The following is a 26230-nucleotide window of genomic DNA, read 5'->3' on the forward strand; positions in this document are numbered from 1 at the left end:
TCATTTGGTTGCAGCTAGCTAGTTGCGATTATCCAGTGTTAATGGTCCAGTGATTCAGTGATTCCGGCAGAAAATCCGATAACTCGCTGTGCAGACAGTGCAGACTGGCCGATAATAGTCCAGGCTAGAGCTGGCTGGTAGGTAGTGCATCATCGAGAGCATCCTGACTGGTTGCATCACCGCCTGGTATGGCAACTGCTCGGCCTCCGACCGCAAGGCACTACAGAGGGTAGTGCGTACGGCCCAGTACATCACTGGGGCCAAGCTTCCTGCCATCCAGGACCTCTATACCAGGCGGTGTCAGAGGAAGGCCCTAAAAATGGTCAACGACTCCAGCCACCCTAGTCATAGACTGTTCTCTCTGCTACTGCATGGCAATTGGTACCGGAGCACCAAGTCTAGGTCCAAAAGTCTTCTTAACAGCTTCTACCCCCAAGCCATAAGACTCCTGAACAGCTAATCATGGCTACCCAGACTATTTGCTACCCGAACATTTGATTTGATTTGATTCCATATGTGTTATTTCATAGTTTTGATGTCTTCACTATTATTCTACAATGTAAAAAATAGTAAAACTATAGAAACACCCTTGAATGAGTAGGTGTGTCCAAACTTTTGACTGGTAGTGTATATTTACAAAAAAATATATGGGGGATTGGAAATTATTTAGACAATTACATTGATGGAAGCCACAATCCATCTGCAATATTAAAGCTGATCCACCCCCTAAAAAATATATATTATGTCCCCCCCGCTTCTAAAACCAAAGTTGCGCCCCTGAAAATATGCATACTGCGTCTTCAGGAGCTTTTCTGCGGAGTCATTACAAGGAATCCTGTCGATGAATGCTCCGTCCTCACAGGCACCTGAGCCTGTTAAGGGATGTGATTTGAATGTGACTGAAGGAGTGGGATGGTTGTTTTGACTTTTGTATTATCTTGTTTCAATACCCCGTACAGTAGGTGGCGTCAATACACCAATAGGTGTAGTCTGCCATAAAACTTTAAAGAAGAAGAAGTGCCCTTGTCCCAACGTGGCATTTGTGTCAAACTTGATGAAACTGAGGACTTTGTTTTTTTTTTAATTAAGAGAAAGAACTATTCTGTTACGCCAAGGTATTTATAGTCATTCATTTAAAGCATGATATCATATTGTGTTACATTATTGCTTTTATTTGAGAATAAAAACAATGAATATATAAAGTGAAACAGACAGACTGTTTAGATGGCGTAAAATATAATATATCGTTTTCGAACTGCTTGTTTTTACCTTCTTTTGAAATAACGAGAAATGGGAAGCATGTTCACTACTCTTCCAACTTAAGTATTTTTTATAAACTATATCGTACTTGTGCCTTTAGCGTGATTATCTTTTTGGGTTGCATGGTTGGGCTTGGACGCCGCTGCTTTGTAAACTTCAACAGTTGTTGCATCAGATTCTTCAGTTTAGCCTGCTTCCCAAATGAGACTAGTTTGAGTAGTGTTATTATATCCACCTGGTATGATAAAGTCGTCATTCACTTTTTTTCAAGTAACTTTCAAGTAGGCCTAGTATGACCTCTAAACTATGTAATAGAATTCTAAAGAAAAAACAAGACAGAAAGGACAATAGTGGAAGTGAGACTGCACACGCAGAAAGTTGCAACGTGGAATAGGTAGGTATTTGCCATTCCATGGGAAAAGGAAATGTGGGTGGACAGCAGCAGTCACAACATATTACTTGGGGTATAAACCATTATATACGGTCTATGCCTCTATGGTTTAAATAGCAGTGGCATCATTATGGGGGTTTCATACCATATGCTATTTACATTGTTTTGTCTATATATAATTTTTTTAAACGAATGACATTGGCTTTTGATTTATAAATATGTGAACGTGTTCCATCATTTGTCACATTTGCATTTATCACATAAAATAAAATAAATAAAAATACCACCTTAGGCAGATGAGAGTATTTATTTTAACCCAACAATAGTATACCAGGCCATCGTCCATGTGACAGCAAATAAGGTTAATATTATTTTTACTTTTCTTTTTGTGTGTTAATATTTCTAAAGAAATTATGACAGAGAAAAAAATGTTGGAGGTATTTGTTGATGCTGATTGAGTGGTTTTAAAAATAAACCTCCGAAATTCTCACATTCAGGACAGAATAATTTTGTTGTGCATAAGAATAATTATGGAGCTCAGTGGATGGGCGTGCCGTGGAAATACACACGCCCACACAAAAACGCGCGTGTTTTCTTCTTTGAGGTCGCTCTGGAATTGGATTAATATTGTTTAATAATCTATACTAGGTCTATTGTTGGAACCAGGATGTATGTTCATGTGAATTTGTAAGCAATCGCACACGTTTCTTGATCCCACTTATAGCTACCTCACTACGGAGGGAATCTGGTTGTAGCGGCAGGTAGCTTAGTGTTGATGTTGGATTGGGTGGATGCCACATGTTTCGGTACTACTGTTAGCTAGCTAGCTAAGTTAGCTAGCTTGGAGTTTGTTCTTTTTACGTCGCTGACGGTCCTTACCCACGGCTTCTACACAGGACATTTTTTATTTAACATACAAGAGGTCAGGTGAGTCTTTTTCAGCATGAAGACATGCCATTTTAGACATGTGAATTGAACTGAGTGGCGTGATGCGTTTAGCTGATACAACCGGGTATCTTCACCCATCATTGTCAATGTCTTGTATGTGCTATAGCAGGCCACCTCTAATGTGTCGTGATAGTAATAGTTTGGTGCTTCTACATGTAAAGGACTGGCGATTATCTGGTGATTACATAAAAAAAACATCGTAAGTGGTAATATCACTTTTTGGATGAGACAATGGCTTGTTGTGTTGTCACATGGTGAGTGCCCCTCTTTCCTAATTCTCTGGATGTTGTACAGTGCTGTGTTACAGTGGGAACTGGCTACATAATAGAGCCCCTAAAATAAAATAAGTGCTGTTTAGCTGTAGGGTCGTTCCATTTGATTTCAATCACTTTTTGACAGCACCCCCCTTTGATTGGTCATATGACACGTGGTCCTCTGTAGCTCAGCTGGTAGAGCACGGCGCTTGTAACGCCAGGGTAGTGGGTTCGATGCCCGAGACCACCCATACTCAAAAATGTATGCACGCATGACTGTAAGTCGCTTTGGCATATTATTATTATTATTATATTAAATAGAGGTCTTCGGTCACTGAGGTATAAAACAACGATCAGTGCTATCTGGGATTCTTGGGACGTACATACCTTAACCCTTACTGTAACCATTTTAAATTTCAACTTCAATGGAGTAGGGCCGTCCCAAGGATCCCGGATAACATGGACCAAAAAGAACGGCTCTACCTACGCAAGGAATCCCTGGGACGTCCCAACTCTGACGTCACCCCATTGAAGTTGACATTTAAAATGGTTAAGGTTAGGGTTTAGGGCAGGGGTGTCAAACTCATTTTAGCTCAGGGGCCACATGGAGGAAAATCTATTCCCAAGTGGGCCGGACCGGAAAAATCATGGTGTATATATAACTTAAAAACAACAACTTCAGATTGTTTTCTTTGTTTTAATACGATCAACATACAACATAAAGCTGGAGCCTGAGGACAGTGTGTCCAAAATAGTACAAGCACAACATCACTATTAATCATAAAACACGTCAAGTTTATTTGAAAATTCTAAAGAAAAAGAACACACAAACACACAATGCCTCAGTGATTCACAGAAGTATATCACAGATCACAGAACTATATCAGGGTGTCATTTCTCAGGCAGAAATGTAGATAAAAATAATGAAATCCTGTTCCCCAAACAAGTGCAAGAACCACAGAGTCAAGAATAGGTTAAATATACAAATACAATAAAAACAATTAAAAACAATAGCACATCAACATAAAAACATATAAATCTGAAAGCGTTGCTCAAACTCCCGTAACAGTCCCGTTATTTTATCTTTGAACCGCTTCATGTCTGCCACATGTTGGGTCGCGCACACATTTTTCAGACTGGGGAAGTGAGCTGCATCACCACCGGCAAGTTGCGTCTCCCACAATGACAGCTTCAACTTGAAAGAACGTATGCTGTCATAATACTGCGTGACAACTTTGTTGCGCCCTTGCAGCTGTTTGTTCAAGTTATTCAGGTGCTCTGTAACATCCACCATAAATGCAAGGTTCGGCATCCATTCTGCGGAATGAAATTCTAACACTGGTTTGTCCTTTTCTTCCATGAACTGTTCAATTTCTTCTCATAAATCAAAGAAACGCCTCAGCACAGCACCTCTGCTTAACCATCTTACCTCAGTGTGGTATGGCAGGCCATAGATGTGGTCTTTCTCTCTGAGAAGGCTGTCAAACTGACGGTGATTCAGGCTTTTGGATCGGATGAAATTAACAGTTTGGATGACCACCTTCATGACGTTATCCATCTTTAATGACTTGCAACACAAAGCCTCCTGGTGCAAAATACAGTGAAAAGTCAAAAAATCACGTCCTCCATTTGCAGATTGCACTTTCTCTCTGAACTTTGTCACAACGCCTGCTTTTTTCCCGATCATTGAGGGCGCACCATCTGTAGCCAGGCTGACAGCGCGGGACCAGTCCACTCCGACCCTGTCCAGTGCGCCGACGAGTGCGGTAAAAATATCAGCTGCTGTCGTTGTATCTGTCATCGGCACCAACTCCACGAACTCCTCGGTGACGGTCAATGTGTCATCAACTCCGCGGATGAAAAAATGGCCAGTTGTGCAACATCTGTAATGTCCGTGCTTTCATCAATTGCAACCGAAAACGCAATAAATGACTTTACTTTTTGCTTCAACTGGCTGTCCAAATCCACTGAAAGATCGGAAATCCTGTCTGCAACTGTGTTTCTTGTCAGGCTGATATTTGCAAAAGCCTGCCGCTTTTCAGGGCACACAATCTCCGCTGCCTTCATCATGCATGTTTTTACAAATTCACCCTCACTAAATGGTTTTGAAGCCACTGCGATTTCATTAGCAATGAGGTAGCTAGCTTTCACTGCAGCGTCACTGATGTCTCGGCTGTGAGTAAACACAGACTGCTGTTTCTTCAGACCCGCCAACAGTTCATTCACCTTCTCTCATCTCTGCTGTCCTTGAAAGTTGTCATATTTGTCGGCATGAAGACTCACATAGTGGCGACAAAGGTTATATTCTTTCAGCACTGCAACATGCTCTGAACACACCAAACATACAGCTTTCTCATTCAATTCCGTGATTAAATAGGATGACCATTTTTCTTGGAACACTCTGCACTCTGCGTCCACTTTTCTCTTTTTTGACAGAGACATATTGGGGCAATGAGGGTGCCAAAGCACATAATGTTAAAAGTAGAAGCCTTAATAAATATCGCGGGCAAAACAAAGTAGCTCATTGGCTGCACGTGCTTGACCTACTTGCTCTGCCCCGGTATAAACAGTTTGCTTGCTTAACACAATTGCTATTGCGCCATCCAGTGGACGCAATTGGAACAGCAGTTTATTTTATAGAAAAATTGCAGCGCATTTTTATACTTTACAATTTTTTTATTATTATTATTATTTAATTTTTTTTTAAATCATCTTGCGGGCCGGATTAAACCCGTTTGCGGGCCTGATACGGCCCGTGGGCCGTACGTTTGACACCCCTGGTTTAGGGTAAGGATGTCCCAAGGATCCCGGATTGCACTAACCCGCACACCAGTGGTGGGTTTGGCCTTCGAGAAAACAATGAATATGCAGAAAAAAACGAATCCCTACTGTAAAATATGGTGGTGGATCTTTGTTGTTGTGCTATTTTGCTTCCACTGGTCCTGAGGCCCGTGTTAAGGTCAACAGCATCATGAACAAGTACCAGGGGCTGCATTTATAAACGGTGCAAAATATGCCCCAAAACATGCATGCACCAGTTTTCACGCAACAGTTAGCATTTATAAAAACGTACTTGATGTGTGAAAGTGCTTTTCCTACTGCAAACTTTGGACCATGTGTAGGCACAGTTTCTAGTGGTTGAAGTATTGCATTGCAAGAAGGCAAAAGTAGCCTATTGCACATTTTTATTATATTTTATTACACCTTTATTTAACCAGGTAAGCCAGTTGAGAACAAGTTCTCATTTACAACTGCGACCTGGCCAAGATAAAGCAAAGCAGTGCGATAAAAACAACAACACAGAGTTACATATGGGGTAAATAAAACAAAGTAAAAAATACAACAGAAAATATATATATATACAGTGTGTGTGAATGTAGTAAATGATGGAGGTAAGGCAATAAATAGGCTATAATGCAAAATAGTTACAATTTCGTATTAACACTGGAATGAGAGATGTGCAAAAGATGATGTGCAAATAGAGATACTGGGGTGCAAATTAGCAAAATAAATAACAATATGGGGATGAGGTAGTTGGATGGGCTAATTACAGATGGGCTGTGTACAGGTGCAGTGATCGGTAAGCTGCTCTGACAACTGACGCCTAAAGTTAGTGAGGGAGATAAGAGTCTCCAGCTTCAGAGATTTTTGCAGTTCGTTCCAGTCATTGGCAGCAGAGAACTGGAAGGAATGGCGGCCAAAGGAGGTGTTGGCATTGGGGATGACCAGTGAGATATACCTGCTGGAGCGCAGACTACGGGTGGGTGTTGCTATGGTGACCAGTGAGCTAAGATAAGACTGGGATTTGCCTAGCAGTGATTTATAGATGACCTGGAGCCAGTGGGTTTGGCGACGAATATGTAGTGAGGGCCAGCCAACAAGAGCGTACAGGTCACAATGGTGGGTAGTATATGGGGCTTTGGTGACAAAACGGATGGCACTGTGATAGACCAATTTGCTGAGTAGAGTGTTGGAGGCTATTTTGTAAATGACATCGCTGAAGTCAAGGATCGGTAGGATAGTCAATTTTACGAGGGCATGTTTGGCAGCATGAATGAAGGAGGCTTTGTTGCGAAATAGGAAGCTGATTCTAGATTTTACTTTGGATTGGAGATGCTTAATGTGAGTCTGGAAGGAGACTTTACAGTCTAACCAGTCACCTAGGTAAGACCCGCCGAGAGTAGTGATTCTAGTCGGGTGGGCGGCTGCAAGCAGCGTTCGGTTGAAGAGCATGCATTTAGTTTTACTAGTGTTTAAGAGCAGTTGGAGGCTACTGAAGGAGTGTTGTATGGCATTGAAGCTCGTTTGGAGGTTTGTTAACACCGTGTCCAATGAAGGGCCAGATGTATACAAAATGGTGTCGTCTGCGTAGAGGTGGATCTGAGAGTCACCAGCAGCAAGAGCGACATCATTGATATACACGGAGAAAAGAGTCGGCCCAAGAACTGAACCCTGTGGCACCCCCATAGAGACTGCCATAGGTCCAGACAACAGGCCCTCCGATTTGACACGTTTAACTCTATCTGAGAAGTAGTTGGTGAACCAGGCGAGGCAGTCATTTGAGAAACCAAGGCTATTTAGTCTGCCAATAACAATGCGGTGGTTGACAGAGTCGAAAGCCTTGGCCAGGTCGATGAAGACGGCTGCACAGTACTGTTAATTATCGATCGCGGTTATAATATCGTTTAGGACCTTGAGCGTGGCTGAAGTGCACCCATGACCAGCTCGGAAACCGGAATGAGGTCAATATCCATCCAGGATACCCGGGCCAGGTCAATTAGAAAGGCCTGCTCGCTAAAGTGTTTTAGGTAGCGTTCGACTGTGATGAGGGGTGGTCGTTTGACCGCGGACCCATTTACGGATGCAGGCAATAAGGCAGTGATCGCTGAGTTCCTGGTTGAAGACAGCGGAGGGGTATTTAGAGGGTAAATTTGTCAGGATGATATCTATGAGGGTGCCCATGTTTACAGATGTTGGGTTGTACCTGGTAGGTTCGTTGATAATTTGTGTGAGATTAGGGGGGGTCTAGTTTAGATTGTAGGTTTGCCGGGGTGTTAAGCATATCCCAGTTTAGGTCACCAAGCAGTACGAACTCTGAGGATGGATGGGGGGGGCAATCAGTTCACATATGGTGTCCAGGGCACAGCTCGGGGCTGAGGTGGGCTGTAGCAAGCGGCAACAGTGAGAGACTTATTTCTGGAAAGGTGGATTTTTAGAAGTAGAAGCTCAAACTGTTTGGGCACAGACCTGGATAGTATGATAGAGCTCTGCAGGCTATCTCTACAGTAGATTGCAACCCCACCCCCTTTGGCAGTTCTATCGAGACGGAAAATGTTGTAGTTGGGGATGGAAATTTCAGAATTTTTGGTGGCCTTCCTAAGCCAGGATTCAGACACTGCTAGAACATCAGGGTTGGCGGAGTGTGCTAACGCAGTGAATAACTCAAATTTAGGGAGGAGGCTTCGGATGTTAACGTGCAAGAAACCAAGGCTTTTACGGTTACAGAAGTCAACAAATGATAACGCCTGGGGAGTAGGAGTGATACTGGGGGCTATAGGGCCTGTGTTAACCTCTACATCACCAGAGGAACAGAGGAGGAGTAGAATAAGGATACGGCTAAAGGCTTTAAGAACTGGTCTTCTAGTGCGTTGGGTACAGAGAACAAAAGGGGCCGATTTCCGGGCGTTGTAGAATAGATTCAGGGCATTATGTACAGACAAGGATATGGAAGGATATGAGTACAGTGGAGGTAAACCTAAGCGTTGGGTAACGATGAAAGAGATAGCATCACTGGATGCACCATTTAGTCTGTCTCCGCGGGTGGGTCAAAGGAGCTGTCTAAGGCAGGTTGAGCTGGGCTGGGGGCTCTACAGTGAAATAGTACAATAAGAAATAACCGAAACAGCAATAAGTAAGGCAAATTGACATGGGAGAGAGGCATAAAGCAATTACAGGTGTTATTCAAGAGAGCTAAGACAACAGCTGGTAATGGCGACAAAGTTTGGGCTGAGGCTAAACATTAACAGGATGCGGTACCGTATAAAGGAACAGTCCAGCAGGCATCAGCTGTATAGCTAAGTTATCATAAGGTCCGGTGAACAGCAATAGGAGAGTTCGGAGGTAGCTCGGGGGCTACTACAGCACTGGCGAGCAAGAGGCCCGGCTTGCGTGTGCTAGCGGGCCGGGGCTAGCAGATGGATCTTCGTGGTTGACGTCGTAACGGGAAGCGTGTTGAAACCACATCAGACGATTTCGTTGGCAAACCAGTCGTGTTGGATCGGCGGGGCTCCGTGTCAACACTAGGAGGTCCCGTCCGGTTGACAGAGAGGTAGATAGCCGGGAGATGGGCCTGACTCGAGGCTAGCTCAAGGCTAACTGGTGCTTGCTAAGGGGCAATGTTAATTAGCCAACGACAACAGCCATTTGGTTGCAGCTAGCTGGTTGCGATGATCCGGCGCTAGGGTCCAGTGATTCCGGCAGAAAATCCGATATGCTCTGGGTCACTGAGTTAAAGCAGTTCTGCATGGAAGAGTGGGCCAAAATTCCTCCACAGCGACGTGAGAGACTGATCAACAACTACAGGAAGCATTTGGTTGGAGTCATTGCAGCTAAAGGTGGCACAACCAGTTATTGAGTGTAACGGGGCAATTACTTTTTCACACAGGGGAATTGGGTGTTGCATAACTTTATTTATGAAATAAATTAAATAAATATGTAATTGTTGTGTTATTTGTTCACTTATGTTCCCTTTATCTAATATTAGGTTTTGGTTGAAGATCTGGTAACATTCAGTATCACAAATATGCAAAAGTAGAGAAAATTAGAAAGGGGGCAAATACTTTTTCATAGCACTGTATTTGTTGTTTTAAATTATACTGTCAATCATTGTTCCCTCAAAAAAAAAATGTGGCACTGAGCAAATTTCAGGCCTGCTGAGCGCAAACTTGAACGTTCTGAAAATTCTGTGCAACTTCCAGCGCGCGGACACTGAGGCTGTACCCGCTTTAAGTTAGTTTTAACAGTGGCCAAGTTGGCTACTGTGGCTATTTGATCATAATGTAGGCCTATCAAAGTGGCCTACCATCAAAAACAATGAAGAAAATGCATCCCATAATATTTTAACATTGAAATAGCTGTTCTATCATTCAGCGTACAGTAGCAGCCAATGTGTGGTGTTCAATGTAGATTCCATGAGACTTTTGGAAAAAAACTTGCAGTGCTTGACATTAACCTGTTTATCCACTAGTCCTTCAGACAAGGAGGTGACTGAAAATGTTGTGTTTGATGCAAGAAACCATTTTACAAAATAAAATGCATTATTATTCCCATACTATTATTACAGAGAATCAGACAAATTATACTACCCTCTGCCTATTGGCTACTTAGCTTATTCAAGCCTGTCTCAAAATACAACACTGCCTCTTTAAGACAAAAAAAAAGCTCTTTACCTGACTCGCTTTTCAAAGATGTCTAGAAATGTGTACGTTTGGTGCTCTTGTAGGAAGCAATCACTCCCCAATTGCTGACTACAAATGATCTATAACTGGGCTAATAACTCACTAACTAGCAAAGGATATGAACAAAATGTGCACACATGGCTACATGCAGCTCTTGCTTTGATCACAAAACAAGCGCATCTACTCACGACCACTCATGCTGTAAACACAGTCCAGTTCAAAGTAAATGGCACAGATCCATATATGGCAATGGTCTATTTGCGTATAGGCCTACTGCAGCTCTGATTGGCTATGCCGCACTGGTCTGCGTAGAGTACTGGCTGAGTCGTGCGCAATAGAATCGTACTCCATGCGTTCTGCCTACAACAACATCTCTTGCATAGTTTGTTTTGTTTCGGTATGTTGCATTACAAGTGGCTAATATTGCGTTGATTCGATCACAATTGCCACAGTAAAGGGTGGGGTATCCGAAATGGGTCAACTTTGAGCACCTTTTATCTATTGAATGTTTTGGCATTCGGGTCTTAAAAGTCACTTTCTGACCCCTTCTTTAATGGGCAAACATGTATGGAAAGTTTTCAATCAAAAGGGATGCTGTCAAAAAGTGATTGAATTCAAATGGATTTACCCAATAGACTAGGCTTTTTGCTTGGTGTGCCCACTTTTGATTCACCCCATGCATTTAGTATCCTAGATGCATATGGCATATTACTAGCCACACTATACCTTATGGCTGGGACGATACCAGTATCGCAATATTTTTTCCATGGCAAAAATGAAAACATGAAGCAGACCAAATTCTGTTCCTTTAAACACCTGCTGTATGTAACATATTGTCTGCTATAGCTTGGAAAATAAATTTAAATGTGTATCTGGATGACAAACTTTGTTTCCAACATTAGGGCTGTTTTCCTAAAGAAGTTAAATCTGCTTCGTGTTTTGTTTCCCTGCCACGATACTAATGAGTGTCTCGATACTGGTATTGTCCCGGCCCTACTAAATTGTATTGTTTCCGTCTTCTGTTAGATGGAGAAGCCTCCCCTGCCCAATGACGATGACACGGCGGTGACACCAGAGTCTCAGCTGGGCTGCTTGGCTGGCGAGGATAGTCAGGAGGGTGTAGTGGAGCCCCCCGCCCGGGATGGCTGGGACAGTAAAGTGGAGTATTTCCTGGCTCAGGTGGGATTCAGCGTTGGCCTGGGCAACGTGTGGAGGTTCCCCTACCTCTGCCATCAAAATGGAGGAGGTGAGGATGGTGTCAATATCAGTGGGTAAAATGTTTTAGTCATTTAGCAGACACTTATCCAGTGACTTACAGTAGTGAAGTACATACATTTTCATATTTCTTTCTCACCTGGGCCCATACTCACAACACGTCTCTGATTATTATTCCTGGTCTAGGATCAGTTTAGCCTTTTTAGATCATTATGAAAAAGATGACATGGACAAGGGGGACCTGATCCAAGATCAGCACTCCTGCTCTGAGACGTGTTATGAATACTGGCAAAGGTCTGAGGAGGCAAACTACTTGAACATTTTCCTCTAATCTTTGCTGTGGATGAATTTGTCTTGGAAAACAATATCTCAGTATTGCTTTTTAGTGCATCTTAAAATGTCCTAATGGATTTGCCAATATGATTAAATTACTATCCTCGCTGTCATGTTAACAAACACTTGGCACAAGGCCAGTTTAGTTTTTTAGCCCTCATGAACACTTTTATATTTTACTCCCTCCCACAGGGGCCTTTCTCCTCTTATACGTGCTGCTCATGATCCTGGTGGGCATTCCCCTGTTCTTCCTGGAGCTGGCGGCTGGTCAGTCCATCCGGCAGGGCAGCATCGGGGTGTGGAAGCACATCTCTCCCAAGCTGGCGGGGATCGGCTACTCCAGCTGTGTGGTGAGAGATTAAACAAAGTAGCTTCCCGCTAGTCATACAAAAGCGGTCACCTGGGGCAGATTCATTACGCCAATTTTGTTGCAAAACTTTTCTTAAACGGAACAGGGAGGACTTACCTGAATTTGTCCAATAGAAACTCTTGTTTGCTTTGTTTGCTACCCTTTTGTTTTTTTAAACAGTTTCCATAATGAATACACCCCTAACCTGACTACACATGGCCCAAGGCCAAAGATTAGCAATGCTTCAGTTTGAGCACGAGATTTGAAATCCTATGGGCGCATTGCAATTGACATTACATAACAACACTTGACTGGAGAGCGTTCTAATAGAGTTGAAAGTTGTATCCCAAACATGTTATAAATATCAGGGTGTCGTATGAACATGAAATACCTGGTAGGAGATCCTATCACCAGCTTGAAGGAGACAAGAATGTGTTACTAACCCATGTAAACTTTTTCTCATTTTCAGGTGTGTTTTTTTGTTGCTCTCTACTACAACGTGATCATCAGCTGGAGCCTTTTCTACTTAGGAAACTCATTTCAGTATCCGCTACCTTGGAAAGAGTGTCCTGAACACGGTAACACAACTGGTAAGGTAACACTCCCATGGCCACGACCCATCTGGGCCCGCAGTGGCTCGTGGGTCGGCGTACCCACATCCATACACACGCATGCAGTCAGAGCCCGACCCTCTTGACAGTGACAGTTTTTTGGGGGGCAATTTTATAACACATTTCAATCAATTCTACTCATTTTGCCATGGGGCGGAGAGAAAATTGTGCAGTTTTACAGCTAATTTTCTGCAAGTATGCACATTTAACCATAGGGCGGAGACAAATGTGTTCAGTTTTTAATATGATATTTGATGGTCAGTGCCCCCCCCCCCCCCAATCGTTCATTTGACCATGCTTACTGCAAGTTTAGATAGTCTAGTGGCCAGCTAATTTACCAATACATTTATTTTTTGCTGACATGAGCTAATTTAGTGACTCAGTGACTGACATAACAATAAAAAAACTGCTGATGCACAACCAAAATTCGAAATTGCACCTTTTTTTGTGTGGAAATTGATCCGCTGGAGCCGCCAGTTGCCTATCCCTGCCGTATATAGTGGACTACTTTTGAGAAAGGGGGCCCCATAAAGTGTACTAAATTAGGAATAGGTTGGTATTACAGACACAACAAGCAATCATATTCGTTGTCTAACAATTTCACCTGACCATTGCTTTGTGTCTTAATCTCAGTGGAGGAATGTGTTGCCAGCAGTCCTACCACCTACTTCTGGTTCCGGAAGGCTCTTAACATCACCGACTCCATCGACAATACGGGCGAGTTTAACCACGTCATCACCTGCTGCCTGCTGGCCGCCTGGACCATCGTCTGCTTGGGGATGTTCAAGGGCATCAAGTCCTCTGCCAAGGTACTGAATGTTCTGCTTCAAGGAGAAGTTTACCCAAAATCCAGAAACTCCCAAGTGATTCCAAACAACTAGTTCAGTGGAGTTTGCCCTCTCCCCTAAATTTCACTGTTTTCAGATAAAAGATAGAGGTGCAGAAGACGGTTAGGAGCAATTAGAAATATGTAAAACTCCTGCAGCCAGCCTTGCATCGCTGCCTGTGTGTAGCAAGCACTTAAGTGACGATGCATATGAACGAGATATGCAATCTGAAATGATGGGGACAGAAAACCGAAGGATACTGAAAGTCACAGCTGTCGCTACTGTATTTCCATGGGACTGGATTTAGCGCAGTGCCAAAATACAAAGGCGTGTTTGAGAAGTGAAAGCGACAAAGCGAGTGTGTGGAGCTATGTAGCCTAGCCTGATTCTTGACGTTCGAGGTGTTCTTATTGTGTTATTACCATTGCACCATGTCATGTAGACAAACAGTGCCTTCGGAAAGTATTCAGACACCTTGACCTTTTCTACATTTTGTTACGTTACATCCTTATTCTAAAAATTAGTAAAAAAAACACAATAAAACCTCAATCTACACACAATGCCCCATAATGATAATGCAAAAACAGGTTTTTAGACATTTTTGCTCATTTATAAAAAACTGAAATATCCATTTACATAAGTATTCAGACCCTTTACTCAGTACTTTGTTGAAGCACCTTTGGCAGCGATTACAGCATTGATTCTTCTTCTTCTTGGGTATGACGCTACAAGCTTGGCACACCTGTATTTGGGGCGTTTCTCCCATTCTTCTCTGCAGATCCTCTCGAGCTTCGAGCTTGTCAGGTTGGATGGGGAGCGTTGCTGCACAGCTATTTTCAGGTTTCTCTAGAGATGTTAGATCGGGTGACCATCGTGTTTTTGGTCACCTCCCTGACCAAGGCCCTTCTCCCCCGATTGCTCAGTTTGGCCGGGCGGCCAGCTCTAGGAAGAGTCTTGGTGGTTCCAAACTTCTTCCATTTAAGAATGATGGAGGCCACTGTGTTCTTGGGGACCTTCAATGCTGCAGACATTTTTGGTACCCTTCCCCAGATCTGTGCCTCGACACAATGCTGTCTCGAAGCTCTATGGACAATTCCTTCGACCTCATGGCTTGGTTTTTGCTCTGACATGCACTGTCAACTGTGGGACCTTTATATAGACAGGTGTGTGCCTTTCCAAATCATGTCCAATCAGTTTTAATTTACCACAGGTGGACTACAATCAAGTTGTAGAAACAACTCAAGGATGATCAATGGAAACAGGATGCACCTGAGCTCAATTTAGAATCTCATAGCATAGGGTCTGAATACTTACGTACATAAGGTATTTCAGTTTTTTATTTTTAAATGTGCAAACATTTCGCTTTGTCATTATGGGGTATTGTGTGAGATTGCTGAGGAGATATATATATATATTTTAAATCAATTTCAAAATAAGGCTGTTATACGTAACAAAATGTGGAAAAAGTCAAGGGGTCTGAATACTTTCCGAAGGCACTGTATAGGCCTAGGTGCTCTACAGGTTATGTACAGTATTTGACAGGGAGTTGAGACAATTAGACATTGTGTCACCTTACATTGCAGATTAGAATATCCCAAAAACGTTGTGATAAATATACAGGCTGATTTGGCTAATGTGAAAACATAAACCCACTAACGGTCCCTGTCATAGAGGTTTATGATAAGCGATCTTTCAATCAAGTTTAGCAACTTACTAGTTAGATAATTGTCCATTTGGCCCTGCTGGAACAGGAAATCTGAGTCAACCCACCCAAGCAAGGACTTCTACACCCCCAGCTTCAGTCTGATGAAATTACTGAATCTGTAACTTTGTGTGTGGGCTGAGTCAGACTCTGGGAAGGGCATATTTGCTGTGTAAAAATATGGCCATAGGCCTGTCTGTGTAAATGTTTGGAATGTTCCCATTCTGAAGTATCCCACTGACGTCAAACTTCATGGAAGCCTTTCAATTCCTTCGGTACTAAAGAATTTCTCTAAACGGAGAACTACAATCAAAATTACATAGCATATGTCATCTCTCTTGGTTGACTAAGTTGATGGAGATTCAAGAGATCCTTATAAATAAACGTTTCCCCTGCTGTAAGCCTTATCTACCCCTCCTTCTCCTCTCTTCCAAGGTGATGTATTTCTCCTCGGTGTTCCCCTATGTGGTGCTGCTGTGTTTCCTCATCAGAGGGCTGATGCTAGACGGGGCTGCAGAGGGCATCAAGTACATGTTCTACCCTAAGGTATCATAATCATCCACCCAGCACACTGCTTGTATGAACGATAGTTATAAGGGAGAATTGAGGGGCTTTAACTGTTTTATAACTGTAATTCTGGTTTGCTCCAAAGGGGTATGTGGTTCAGAATTTCTCAGCTTTTGCAACCATGGCAATTCACAAACTCCTCGCAATCATGCACTAGGCCTAGATACACTACATGACTAAAAGTATGTGGACACCTGCTCGTCGAACATCTCATTCCAAAATCATGGGCATTAATATGGAGTTGGTCCCCCTTTGCTGCTATAACAGCATCAACTCTTCTGGGAAGGCTTTCCACTAGATGTTGGAACATTGCTGTGGGGACTTACTTCCAGAGGCAGGTTGGAACTCTGTAGCGAGTGTTGCAACCGAGGACAGACGTATTTTACACTCTTCAGCACTCGGCGGTCCCGTTCTGTGAGCTTGTGGCCTACTACTTCGCGGCTGAGCCGTTGTTGCTCCTAGACGTTTCCACTTCACAATAACAGCACTTACAGTTGACCAGGGCAGAAATCTAGCAGGGCAGAAATTTGACGAACTGACTTGTTGAAAAGGTGGCAACCTATGACAGTGCCACAGTGAAAGTCACTGAGCTCTTCAGTAAGGCCATTCTACTGCCAATGTTTGTCTATGGAGATTGCATGGCTGTCAGCAACTGGTGTGGCTGAAATAGCCGAATCCACTAATTTGAAGGGGTGTCCACATACTTTTGTGTATATAGTGTATCTATCATGGTAAGATTCAAAGTGCACCATGCCATTGTTTCTCCATTGACTCTCTTTCCCTCGCTCTCTTCTCCCCCTCCCTCTTTCCCCCCCTATCCCCCTCCCTCTTTTCCCCCTCTCCCCCTCCCTCTTTTCCCCCCTATCCCCCTCCCTCTTTCCCCCTATCCCCCTCTCTCTTTTCCCCCCTATCCCCCTCCCTCTTTTCCCCCCAATCCCCCTCTCTTTTCCCCCCTATCCCCCTCACTCTTTTCCCCCCTATCCCCCTCTCTTTTCCCCCCTATCCCCCTCACTCTTTCCCCCCCATCCCCCTCCCTCTTTCCCCCCCATCCCCCTCCCTCTTTTCCCCCTATCCCCCTCCCTCTTTCCCCCCATCCCCCTCCCTCTTTCCCCCCCATCCCCCTCCCTCTTTCCCCCCCTATCCCCCTCCCTCTTTCCCCCCCTATCCCCCTCCCTCTTTCCCCCCTATCCCCCTCTCTTTTCCCCCCTATCCCCCTCACTCTTTCCCCCCCATCCCCCTCCCTCTTTCCCCCCCATCCCCCTCCCTCTTTTCCCCCTATCCCCCTCCCTCTTTCCCCCCCATCCCCCTCCCTCTTTCCCCCCCATCCCCTCCCTCTTTCCCCCCCTATCCCCCTCCCTCTTTCCCCCCTATCCCCCTCCCTCTTTCCCCCCCTATCCCCCTCACTCTCCCCCCCCATCCCCCTCCCTCTTTTCCCCCCTATCCCCCACCCTCTTTTCCCCCCTATCCCCCTCCCTCTTTTCCCCCCTATCCCCCTCTCTTTTCCCCCCTTTCCCCCCTATCCCCCTCTCTTTTCCCCCCTATCCCCCTCTCTTTTCCCCCCTATCCCCCTCTCTTTTCTCCCCTATCCCCCTCTCTTTTCCCCCCTATCCCCCTCTCTTTTCCCCCCTATCCCCCTCTCTTTTCCCCCCTATCCCCCTCTCTTTCCCCCCTATCCCCCTCCCTCTTTTCCCCCCCTATCCCCCTCTCTTTTCCCCCCTATCCCCCTCTCTTTCCCCCCCTATCCCCCTCCCTCTTTTCCCCCTCCCTCTCTCTTTTCTTCCTTCCATCCAGCTGGAGATCTGGGGTGAGGTGCAGGTGTGGCGCCAGGCGGCCACGCAGGTTTTCTTCGCCCTGGGCCTGGGCTTTGGCTCGGTCATCGCCTATTCCTCCTACAACCCACGCAGCAACAACTGCCACCGCGACGCCCTCACTGTCTCCACCATCAACTTTCTCACCTCCGTCCTCGCCACGCTGGTGGTGTTTGCCGTGCTGGGTTTCCGCGCCAGGGAAGTTGCCATGCGCTGCGTGAAGGAGTGAGTGAGTGAGTGTGTGTGTGTGTGTGTGTGTGTGTTTTATTTTTTGCTCAGAACTTGAGGGCCAAATAAAATCACCTGCGGGCCAGTTGGAGAAACCTCTTATATGTCATACCTACTCGGTCAGAAAAACCTCTGGGCCATTGCTAAAATGTATAATAAACTGACTGCTTGTTCTCCACCCTCCCCTCTCTCAGTAACTTGGAGAAGCTGTCGGAGCAGTTCTCAGTGGGCCCTCTTGACCGGGACCTGCTGCCCAGGTTCAACATCTCTGACCCCAGCTCGGTGCCCCTGGAGGCCTACAGGGACTGGTTCAAGGCTCACGGAGCCAAGGTCCCTGGGAACCTCACTGACTGCAGCCTGGAGGAGGAGATGAACAAGGTAAACGGTTGATCTTGCACTCAAGCTTGCCTCTTCTTTTACTGCATTCTTTGAGTTACAGCTTTTCCCTCTTTATTTGCAAACCAACCTAACCTGCCTGTTTGTTGCTCCTCCCACTCATTATGAATTAACTAATTGCATTTTAGCAGGTTTATTGCTAGAATGTATATAACATGTAAAGATAAAGTTAGGCTCTGTTGAGATGCTATGTCATGATAAATGTAAATCTCTTTCTCTCTCTATGCCTCTGTCCCTTTCTCCTTATCCTTCCTCTCTCGCAGGGTGTGGAGGGCACAGGGCTGGCGTTCATAGCCTTCACAGAGGCCATGACTCTGTTCCCGGGCAGTCCCTTCTGGTCAGCTCTGTTCTTCCTCATGCTGCTCAACCTGGGCCTTAGCACCATGTTCGGCACAATGGAGGGCATCCTCACACCCCTCACTGACAACTTCAAAGTGCTTAAGCGCCACAAGACCATGCTCACAGGTAAAGAGTGTGTCGTGACCCCATCAGGCAGCCCAACATGAGTTTGAGAATAGGGTTTAATATTTTTTTTCACAAATGTACCAATTTTCCTTCCCGAGAAAATTGGTAGCATCCCGGTATTCCTGTTCAAACCGGAAATGCAATTTAAAAGCATATAATTTCAGGGGGAAAAAATCTGACATGACTATACCACTGTAAATCGAGAAATATACACATGGATTGAACTGTTTGATGTACAGTGCATTCGGAAAGTATTAAGACCCCTTGACTTTTTCCACATTTTGTTACGTTACAGCCTTATTCTAAAATTGATTAAATCGTTTTTTCCCCCTCATCAATTTACACACAATACCCCATAATGACGACAGCAAAAACGTTTTGCTAATAAAAAACCTGGAAATATCACATTTACATAAGTATTCAGACCCTTTACTCAGTACTTTGTTGAAGCACCTTTGGTGCTCCACAAGCAGTGTGCAGACGTTTTTTGGTACCCTTCCCCAGATCTGTGCCTTGACAAAATCCTGTCTTGGAGCTCTACGGACAATTCCGTTTACCTCATGGCTTGGTTTTTGCTTTGACATGCACTGTCAACTGTGGGACCTTATATAGACAGGTGTGTGCCTTTCCAAATCATGTCCAATCCGTTGAATTTACCCCAGGTGGACTCCAATCAAGTTGCAGAAACATCTTAAGGATGATCAATGGAAACAGGATGCACCAGAGCTCAATTTCGAGTCTCATAGCAAAGGGTCTGAATACTTATGTAAATAAGGTATTTCTGTTTTCTGTTTTTAATACATTTGCAAACATTTCTAAAAATGTTTTCTCTTTATCGTTATGGGGTATTGTGTGTAGATTGATGAGGAAAATTGTTAATTTAATCAATTTTAGAATAAGGCTGTAATGTACCAAAATGTGGAGAAGGTGTCTGAATACTTTCCGAATCCACTGTATTTGTTGCAATTTAATTAACTCAAAAAAGTTTGTCCAAAGTCTCCACCATATTTCATTGATGTAGCCTAGTTTTTATGTAAGCCTATGAAGCACTGTTGGCCTACTGGTGAAATGTTATAAGGTTACTACAGCCTAGTGAATATTGGCTGTTTTTACTTTATGATAACCTGCTTATAGTGGTGACTTTGTCACAGGGAACATATCAGATTCTCCTCTAAACAAAGCAAGTAGCGGAGATTCAGCAGCATGGATAGCGCCGCGGTTGATCAATTGCCCGCGAATGCTCTTGCTTTTGTAGTGTAACATCATGTTGAGTAAATATGGCAGGCTGTTAGCGTTGTGATGACTGGTCTAATGTATGAATGAAGCCAGAGAGTTGATATGTCCAATACATGCAGCTATTTGCACGTGCCTATTTTGCATTAGTGTGGCATAGAAATTGTATATTATTGGTCCTGTCATTATTTTTCTCAGGAAACAGGAAGGAGTTTGGTCGGGAAATCTCGGGATACCGTTTACTAGTATTAAACCCTATTTGGGAACCACTGGAAGAAAACTATACCGATCAAGTCAAGAACAATAAAGCCTTGTTCACGTTGGCAGTTTGAAGTGACTTAAATCCAATATTTTTGCACATCCGATTCGAATCTGTTATTTTTCCTGCGGTCTGAACAGCCAAAAAGCACATGTAATCTGATATTTCACAGCACATTTCAAACCACCTTCGTAGGTTGCAAATGTATTGGATTTGAGTCACTTCAAACTGCCAACATGAACAAGGCTTTATTGTTCTTGACTTGATCTGTATAGTTTTCATCCAGTGGATATTTCTCGCCACATTTCAAACCACCTGCGTAGGTGGTTTGAAATCAGATATAAATCTGATTCCTGGCCATGATTTATTTGGTCTCAATTGGTTTTTAGACATATCTGGTTACTTGCTAGCTACTCTGACAGTTTTGACAATAATATTTGGTAGCTAACTAGCTTGTTAATTGTTTACAGACAAATTAGTGAATGTGCTAGAAAGCTAAATGGCTACCTAGCTAGCTATACTGAGCAAAAATAAAAACGCAACATGTAAAGTGTTGGTCCCATGTTTCATGAGCTGACATAAAAGATCCCAGAAATGTTCCATATGCACAAAAATATAATTTCTGTTAAATTTTGTCCGCAAATTTGTTTACATCCCTGTTAGTGAGCAATTTTCCTTTGCCAAGATAATCCATCCACCTGACAGGTGAACAATATCAAGATGCTGATTAAACAGCACGGTCATTACACAGGTGCACCTTGTGCTGGGGACAATAAAAGGCCACTGTAAAATGTGCAGTTTTGTCACACAACACAATGCCACAGACGTCTCAAGTTTTGAAAGAGGGTGCAATTGGCATGCTGATTGCAGGAATGTCCACCAGAGCTGTTGCCAGAAAATATAATGTTAATTTCTCTACCATAAGTCACCTCAAACGTCGTTTTTGAGAATTTGGCAGTACGTCCAACCGGCCTCACAACCGCAGACTACGTTTAACCACGCCAGCCCACGGCCACCACATCCGGCTTCTTAACCTGCGGGACCAGCTACCTGGGCAGCTGATGAAACTGACAAGTATTTCTGTCTGTAATAAAGCCCATTTGTGGGGAAAAACTAATTCTGATTGGCTGGGCCTGGCTCCCCAGTGGGTGGGCCTATGCCCTCCCAGGCCCACTCATGGCTGCACCCCTGCCCAGTCATGTGCAATCCATAGATTAGGGCCTAATTAATTCATTTCAGTTGACTGATTTCGTTATATGAACTGTAACTCAGAAAAATCGTTGAAATTGTTGCATGTTGCGTTTATATTTTTTGTTCAGTATAGATGACTGCTCTGGCTAGCCAAAAAGGACTTGTTTTGAAATTTGGATCATCTTATCCTTTGAGGCTTTAAAAGTGTTCTTACACTATGATTTTGAACATTCAAAGGAACTGGGAAACGTCCATGGCAGGCATTGTTGTCACATTAGCTTGCTACATAACTTCTGAGTGATGGGAAGCACGAGCACCAACACCAATCAGCGTACACCACTGCGCACACACCCGTCGTTACTATTACAACTAGCGTAGCCATGTCAGCAAATGACTGCGGTCTGAACAAACACACATCCAATTTGGTAACTTGTATCTTGCTGTTTAGACTGTCCAGTATTTCAAAGATTTGAAAAACTAAACAGATTTGAGCATTAAGGCCTGCAGTGTGACAAGGCTAAAATGTCTTATTGACATGGGAGTATTAAGACTATCACATTCTTCCCAGTTTGCGCATATATTACGACAACATTTTGTAACGTTTTGGTGTTCGGCAGGGGTTTTTTTCAGCTGTTCGAGCACACCATTTTTTTTTCTTGAGGCAAGTCGATGTTCGTTAGCCGACGTCGACGCCCCTTCGTCGGTGATTGGTCAACAGTACTACTCCTAATAGGAGTGGGACCTATGGACGGGATTCTTCAATGAAGTGTTTGTCATTTAACAAGGAAGGACTAGTTTTCATGCACATTTTTTCACTTCAGAAATACTGCACCAAACATCTTAGTTAAATGTATAATTGCGCGATTAAGACCTGCTTGGTAAAAACAAACGTAATTACAGATATCGTGATTTATCTATTTTGAGGAAGTGTATCCTGGCTAAGTTGTTGCTACGGCGTCTTAAGAGGGACTAACATTAATTATATTTCTTGTTTTTCAAGCAAAGGTATTTTCAGGGAGCGTGCGAGGCACAGACGTTTTCTTCGCCGAGTTCTGCTAGGAGGAAACCAAACTTAGTATGCGGTCGCCTTTATAAGATGGCATCATAATGGAGTCTGAGTGTTAGTCCTGACTCCTCTTTAGTAAACATGCCAAGTCTATCTGTGTGGGGTCTGTAACGTTCTCCCTCTATCCCCCAGTGTGTAGCTGCGTCGTCGGCTTCCTGATTGGCATGCTCTTCACGCAGCGCTGTGGGAACTACTTTGTGATGATGTTTGACGACTACTCTGCCACCCTGCCCCTCATCATCGTGGTGGTGTTTGAGTGTTTCAGCGTGTCCTGGGTGTACGGCGCTGACCGGTATGAACCTATTAACTACACTGACTGCAGAAACCACATGACAAACCTCCGAAATTAGATGAGACCATTTCTTTCCAGAAAGAGGAATATTCATTAAAGACATGCTCTGGTACATTGATGACTAGTAAGTCTTTTTTTTAAACCTCCCGCTTTGTAGTGATGTGTCAATGTGTAGATCATACATGCATAATCTATGAGCAGATTACCTAAATTAGCCACGAAGTCTCTAGTTTGAAAGCAACTGTTTTTTGGAAGGTGTGCAGTGGCATTTTCCCAACATTTACCCCCACATGGGCCAGCCCCCTAGCAAATCGAGTTTCAGCCAATGAGCTTCAGCCCCACGCCATTTGAGTGACAGCTAGCAAGACACACACACAGTAGAGCGAGAGAGAACACGTGGTGCACATATCTGCAATTTTCAGGGACCACTTTTGGCTCGTGGCCACTACTTTCAGAACTACTGGCTAAAAAGTGTACAAAAGTACCGGAGAATATATTTAATGAAGAAATGTAGTCACACTTGAATTATTCAGGGTAGAAGAAAGTGGCTCCAGATGTGGATTTAGAACATCGATCCTTCAGGTTGACTCGCTGTGTCTGTCTGTTCCCCCTTGTCTCTCACTGACTATTGCCTTGTATATCTGAATGTTCAGGTTCCTTGATGACATAGAGAAGATGCTGCACTGGCGCCCTCCTGTGGTCTATAAATACCTGTGGAAGTATGTGTGTCTGCTGGCCATGCTAGGGCTGCTTGGAGCCAGCCTGCTGAAGATGTGCTTCAAACGGCCCACCTACACTGCCTGGAACAGAGAAACGGTTAGGTGACACTAGGCTGCTCATCCTTTCCCCCCCCCAACTCCAAGGCTACTTTACCATGGTCAATATATGATCAATTCACGAGTTTAAGGACCAGACATTGAAATGGGTTTAGAATACTTGAGGAAATTGCATGGGATGTGAGAAGGATTTAGGAGGGGAATGAGAACGGGCCGGATGAAGCCAAAGGCTGCAGATGAAGGATCCGGGGCAGACTCTAGAGTTTGGCTTCTCAGGTAGACATAGTCAGGCCATGATAGTTAGGCTCTTGTGATGATGGCAATCTCTAAAATCCCCTCCTCCCCCAGGAGATCCTTGGAAGAACCCAAGCGGTACTAGATAGAAGGGATGCAAAACGTGATAAGGCGCAACATCACATGCACTGCAGAACAAAGAGGAACGTTCGTCTGGTTTAAGTAGGGTGGCAGTGGTGATTTGAGAGTGAGGATAGGTGTGGAGGCTGATTAGCAATGAGTTGCAGCTGATGCTGTTGAGGTGCTGCGTTCACAGCAACTAGTTAAAGTGTTGGAACAGGCCTGGAAGCTGAATTGGCAGTTCGTAGCAGCCGGTGCTTGTTGAGTTAGTAGGGAGCTGCGTTCAAGGCAACTAGTTAGTGTTGCATTCATGTCTAGTCCTCTCCTACATTTTTGTTCATTCTTAACACCATTATACGAACTGCAGTTCTTGTGACAATAGGGATATCATTAAGATTCTGCCTTTCTCTCTGTTTTACTTACCATTCTGTCCTCCCTGTGTATGCCTGTTCACGTCTTGGTCTCTACCTGCCCTGCCCACCTGTTTACATTGTCTGTGCCTATTGCTCTCTCACTTTGATCGTATTATATTTAAGCAATAAGGCCAAAGGGGGTGTGGTATATGGCCAATATACCATGGCTAAGGGCTGTTCTTATGCATGATGCAACGCGGAGTGCCTGGACACAGCCCTTAGCCATGGTATATTGGCCATATTGCTATTATAAACTGGTTACAAACGTAATTAGAGTAGTTAAAATAAATGTTTTGTCTTACATGTGGTATACGGTCTGATATACCACGGCTGTCAACCAATCAGCATTCAGGGCTCGAACCACCCAGTTTATAATTGTATTTAATCATCTCGGTCTCTTCCTTAGGCCTCAGAGGTGACTCTGGACTACCCTGACTGGGCCCTGGGCGTCTTGGCTGTTTTGATCATATTCGCCACGTTGCCTGTTCCCCTGGGGTACATCCACTCCATCCTGAGGAACAGAACTAGACGCAACTCCATAGGAAGTGGCCTGGGAACCGACATGGGGGGCGTATACACTAAGTGCAGCACCGTGGAGTGTGACACCCCCGTAGCCGCCCTATTGGACGAACACCTGGAAAGGAATGGAATACCTAAGGATTCTCCCTCGCCATTGGCCGAGGAGAACCTCCGGCTCCTCCCACAGAGGGAAGGGGCGGAAGATATAGATGATTCAACCAGCGTGTAAGGGGGAGGAGAAAACAGAAGGACTAAAAGAGGGAAATTTGAGCTGCTAGCTGTCTTGATGTCAGATATTACATCATGGTACCATGGAAGAATGTATACTGATGTATACATTGAAAAATGTATCTTTTTAAAGATGAAATTACTAGTTTTAAAAGGTCCTCTGCTTTCAGATGTTCTCTCTATTTTAAATAATATGAATGCAGCCATGTCGGGTTACATTTCATTTTTTATACAGTAGTCCAGAGAGGTGAAAAACTGTGCTTTGTCAGTAAAATCCCTAAGGCTCAAACTATTGTTTATAAGTGAGGAGATGTGTGTTGCCAAGACGTTGCCCCAAATGTTCAAACCTGCAACCCACCTAAGGTGTTTTTCCACACCACTTTTTTTTAACATCCCATACTTAGTTACTTACAGATAATGCTCATGTTATGGGGCGGTAGAGAACTCTTAAGGACTGGAATATTCCCTTCCGCCACAGGTTGGGTGGAAAAGTATAGTTCCACTGTATGATTGTGTTTCTAAGTGAAAGCAGGAAAAGTTACACAGACCGCCCTTGTAACATGTCCTGCAAATATGTTTTGAGGTAACTTGGTGAATGCAGGTGCAAAAAGGGTGACAAAATATTTTTTCTTGATGTTTGCCTTCAGTACTAATTACCATACAGAACAGAAGTCATCCACGCACTTGTCAATTAAGACATTGATGGAAATGTGTATAAACTGGACAAATTGCATGTTTTTCAGTTTTAGCCTAAATGTTAACGATCCTTGGCAAAAAAAATGTATTGTGCCACTTTGTTGGTAATACGTAACTTTTCCTGCTTTTCACTTTGAAACACAATCAATGGAACTATACTTTTCCACCCAACCTGTGGCGGAAGGGAATATTCCAGTCCTTAAGAGTTCTCTACCGCCCCATATCATGAGCATTATCTGTAAGTAACCAACTATGGGATGTTAAAAAAAACATAAGTGGTGTGGAAATACATCTTGCAGTATTGAACATGTGAGGCAACGTCTTGGCAACACATATCTCCTCACTTATAAACAGTTTGAGCCTTACGGATTTGACTGAAAAAGCACAGTTGG

General features: G+C 43.9%; 1 protein-coding gene across 2 annotated transcripts; it reads left to right on the plus strand.

Annotated features, from left to right (window-relative positions):
* Nucleotides 1-1011: 1011 nt before the first annotated feature.
* LOC311137266 (sodium-dependent neutral amino acid transporter B(0)AT2-like) lies at nt 1012-25583 on the plus strand. Of its 2 annotated transcripts, none has more exons than XM_084171664.1 (12): nt 1012-1115; nt 11337-11556; nt 12051-12208; nt 12677-12797; nt 13452-13627; nt 15783-15893; nt 17706-17947; nt 18145-18328; nt 18610-18811; nt 22693-22852; nt 23506-23668; nt 24802-25582. In XM_084171664.1, the coding sequence occupies exons 2-12, from the start codon at nt 11337-11339 to the stop codon at nt 25141-25143; spliced, it is 2079 nt and encodes a 692-aa protein (XP_084027790.1). In that variant the 5' UTR covers nt 1012-1115; the 3' UTR covers nt 25144-25582. The 2 variants fall into 2 exon arrangements, with proteins under 2 accessions (XP_084027790.1, XP_084027791.1); XM_084171665.1 differs by lacking the exon at nt 1012-1115 and adding an exon at nt 1123-1654 and having other exon boundaries at nt 24802-25583.
* Nucleotides 25584-26230: the final 647 nt, after the last annotated feature.

This window comes from Coregonus lavaretus (assembly GCF_964263955.1).
Source record: "Coregonus lavaretus genome assembly, chromosome: 1".
Taxonomy (NCBI): domain Eukaryota; kingdom Metazoa; phylum Chordata; class Actinopteri; order Salmoniformes; family Salmonidae; genus Coregonus; species Coregonus lavaretus.

What these genes read in the sequence shown, in the direction of transcription:
- LOC311137266 (XM_084171664.1), top strand. Translation starts at nt 11,337, where the DNA reads ATGGAGAAGCCTCCCCTGCCCAATGACGATGACACGGCGGTGACACCA. An exon ending in TGGAGGAGGAGATGAACAAG is followed by an intron (nt 18,329 to 18,609) that starts GTAAACGGTTGA and finishes CCTCTCTCGCAG; the next exon opens with GGTGTGGAGGGCACAGGGCT. An exon ending in CTGCCTGGAACAGAGAAACG is followed by an intron (nt 23,669 to 24,801) that starts GTTAGGTGACAC and finishes TCTCTTCCTTAG; the next exon opens with GCCTCAGAGGTGACTCTGGA.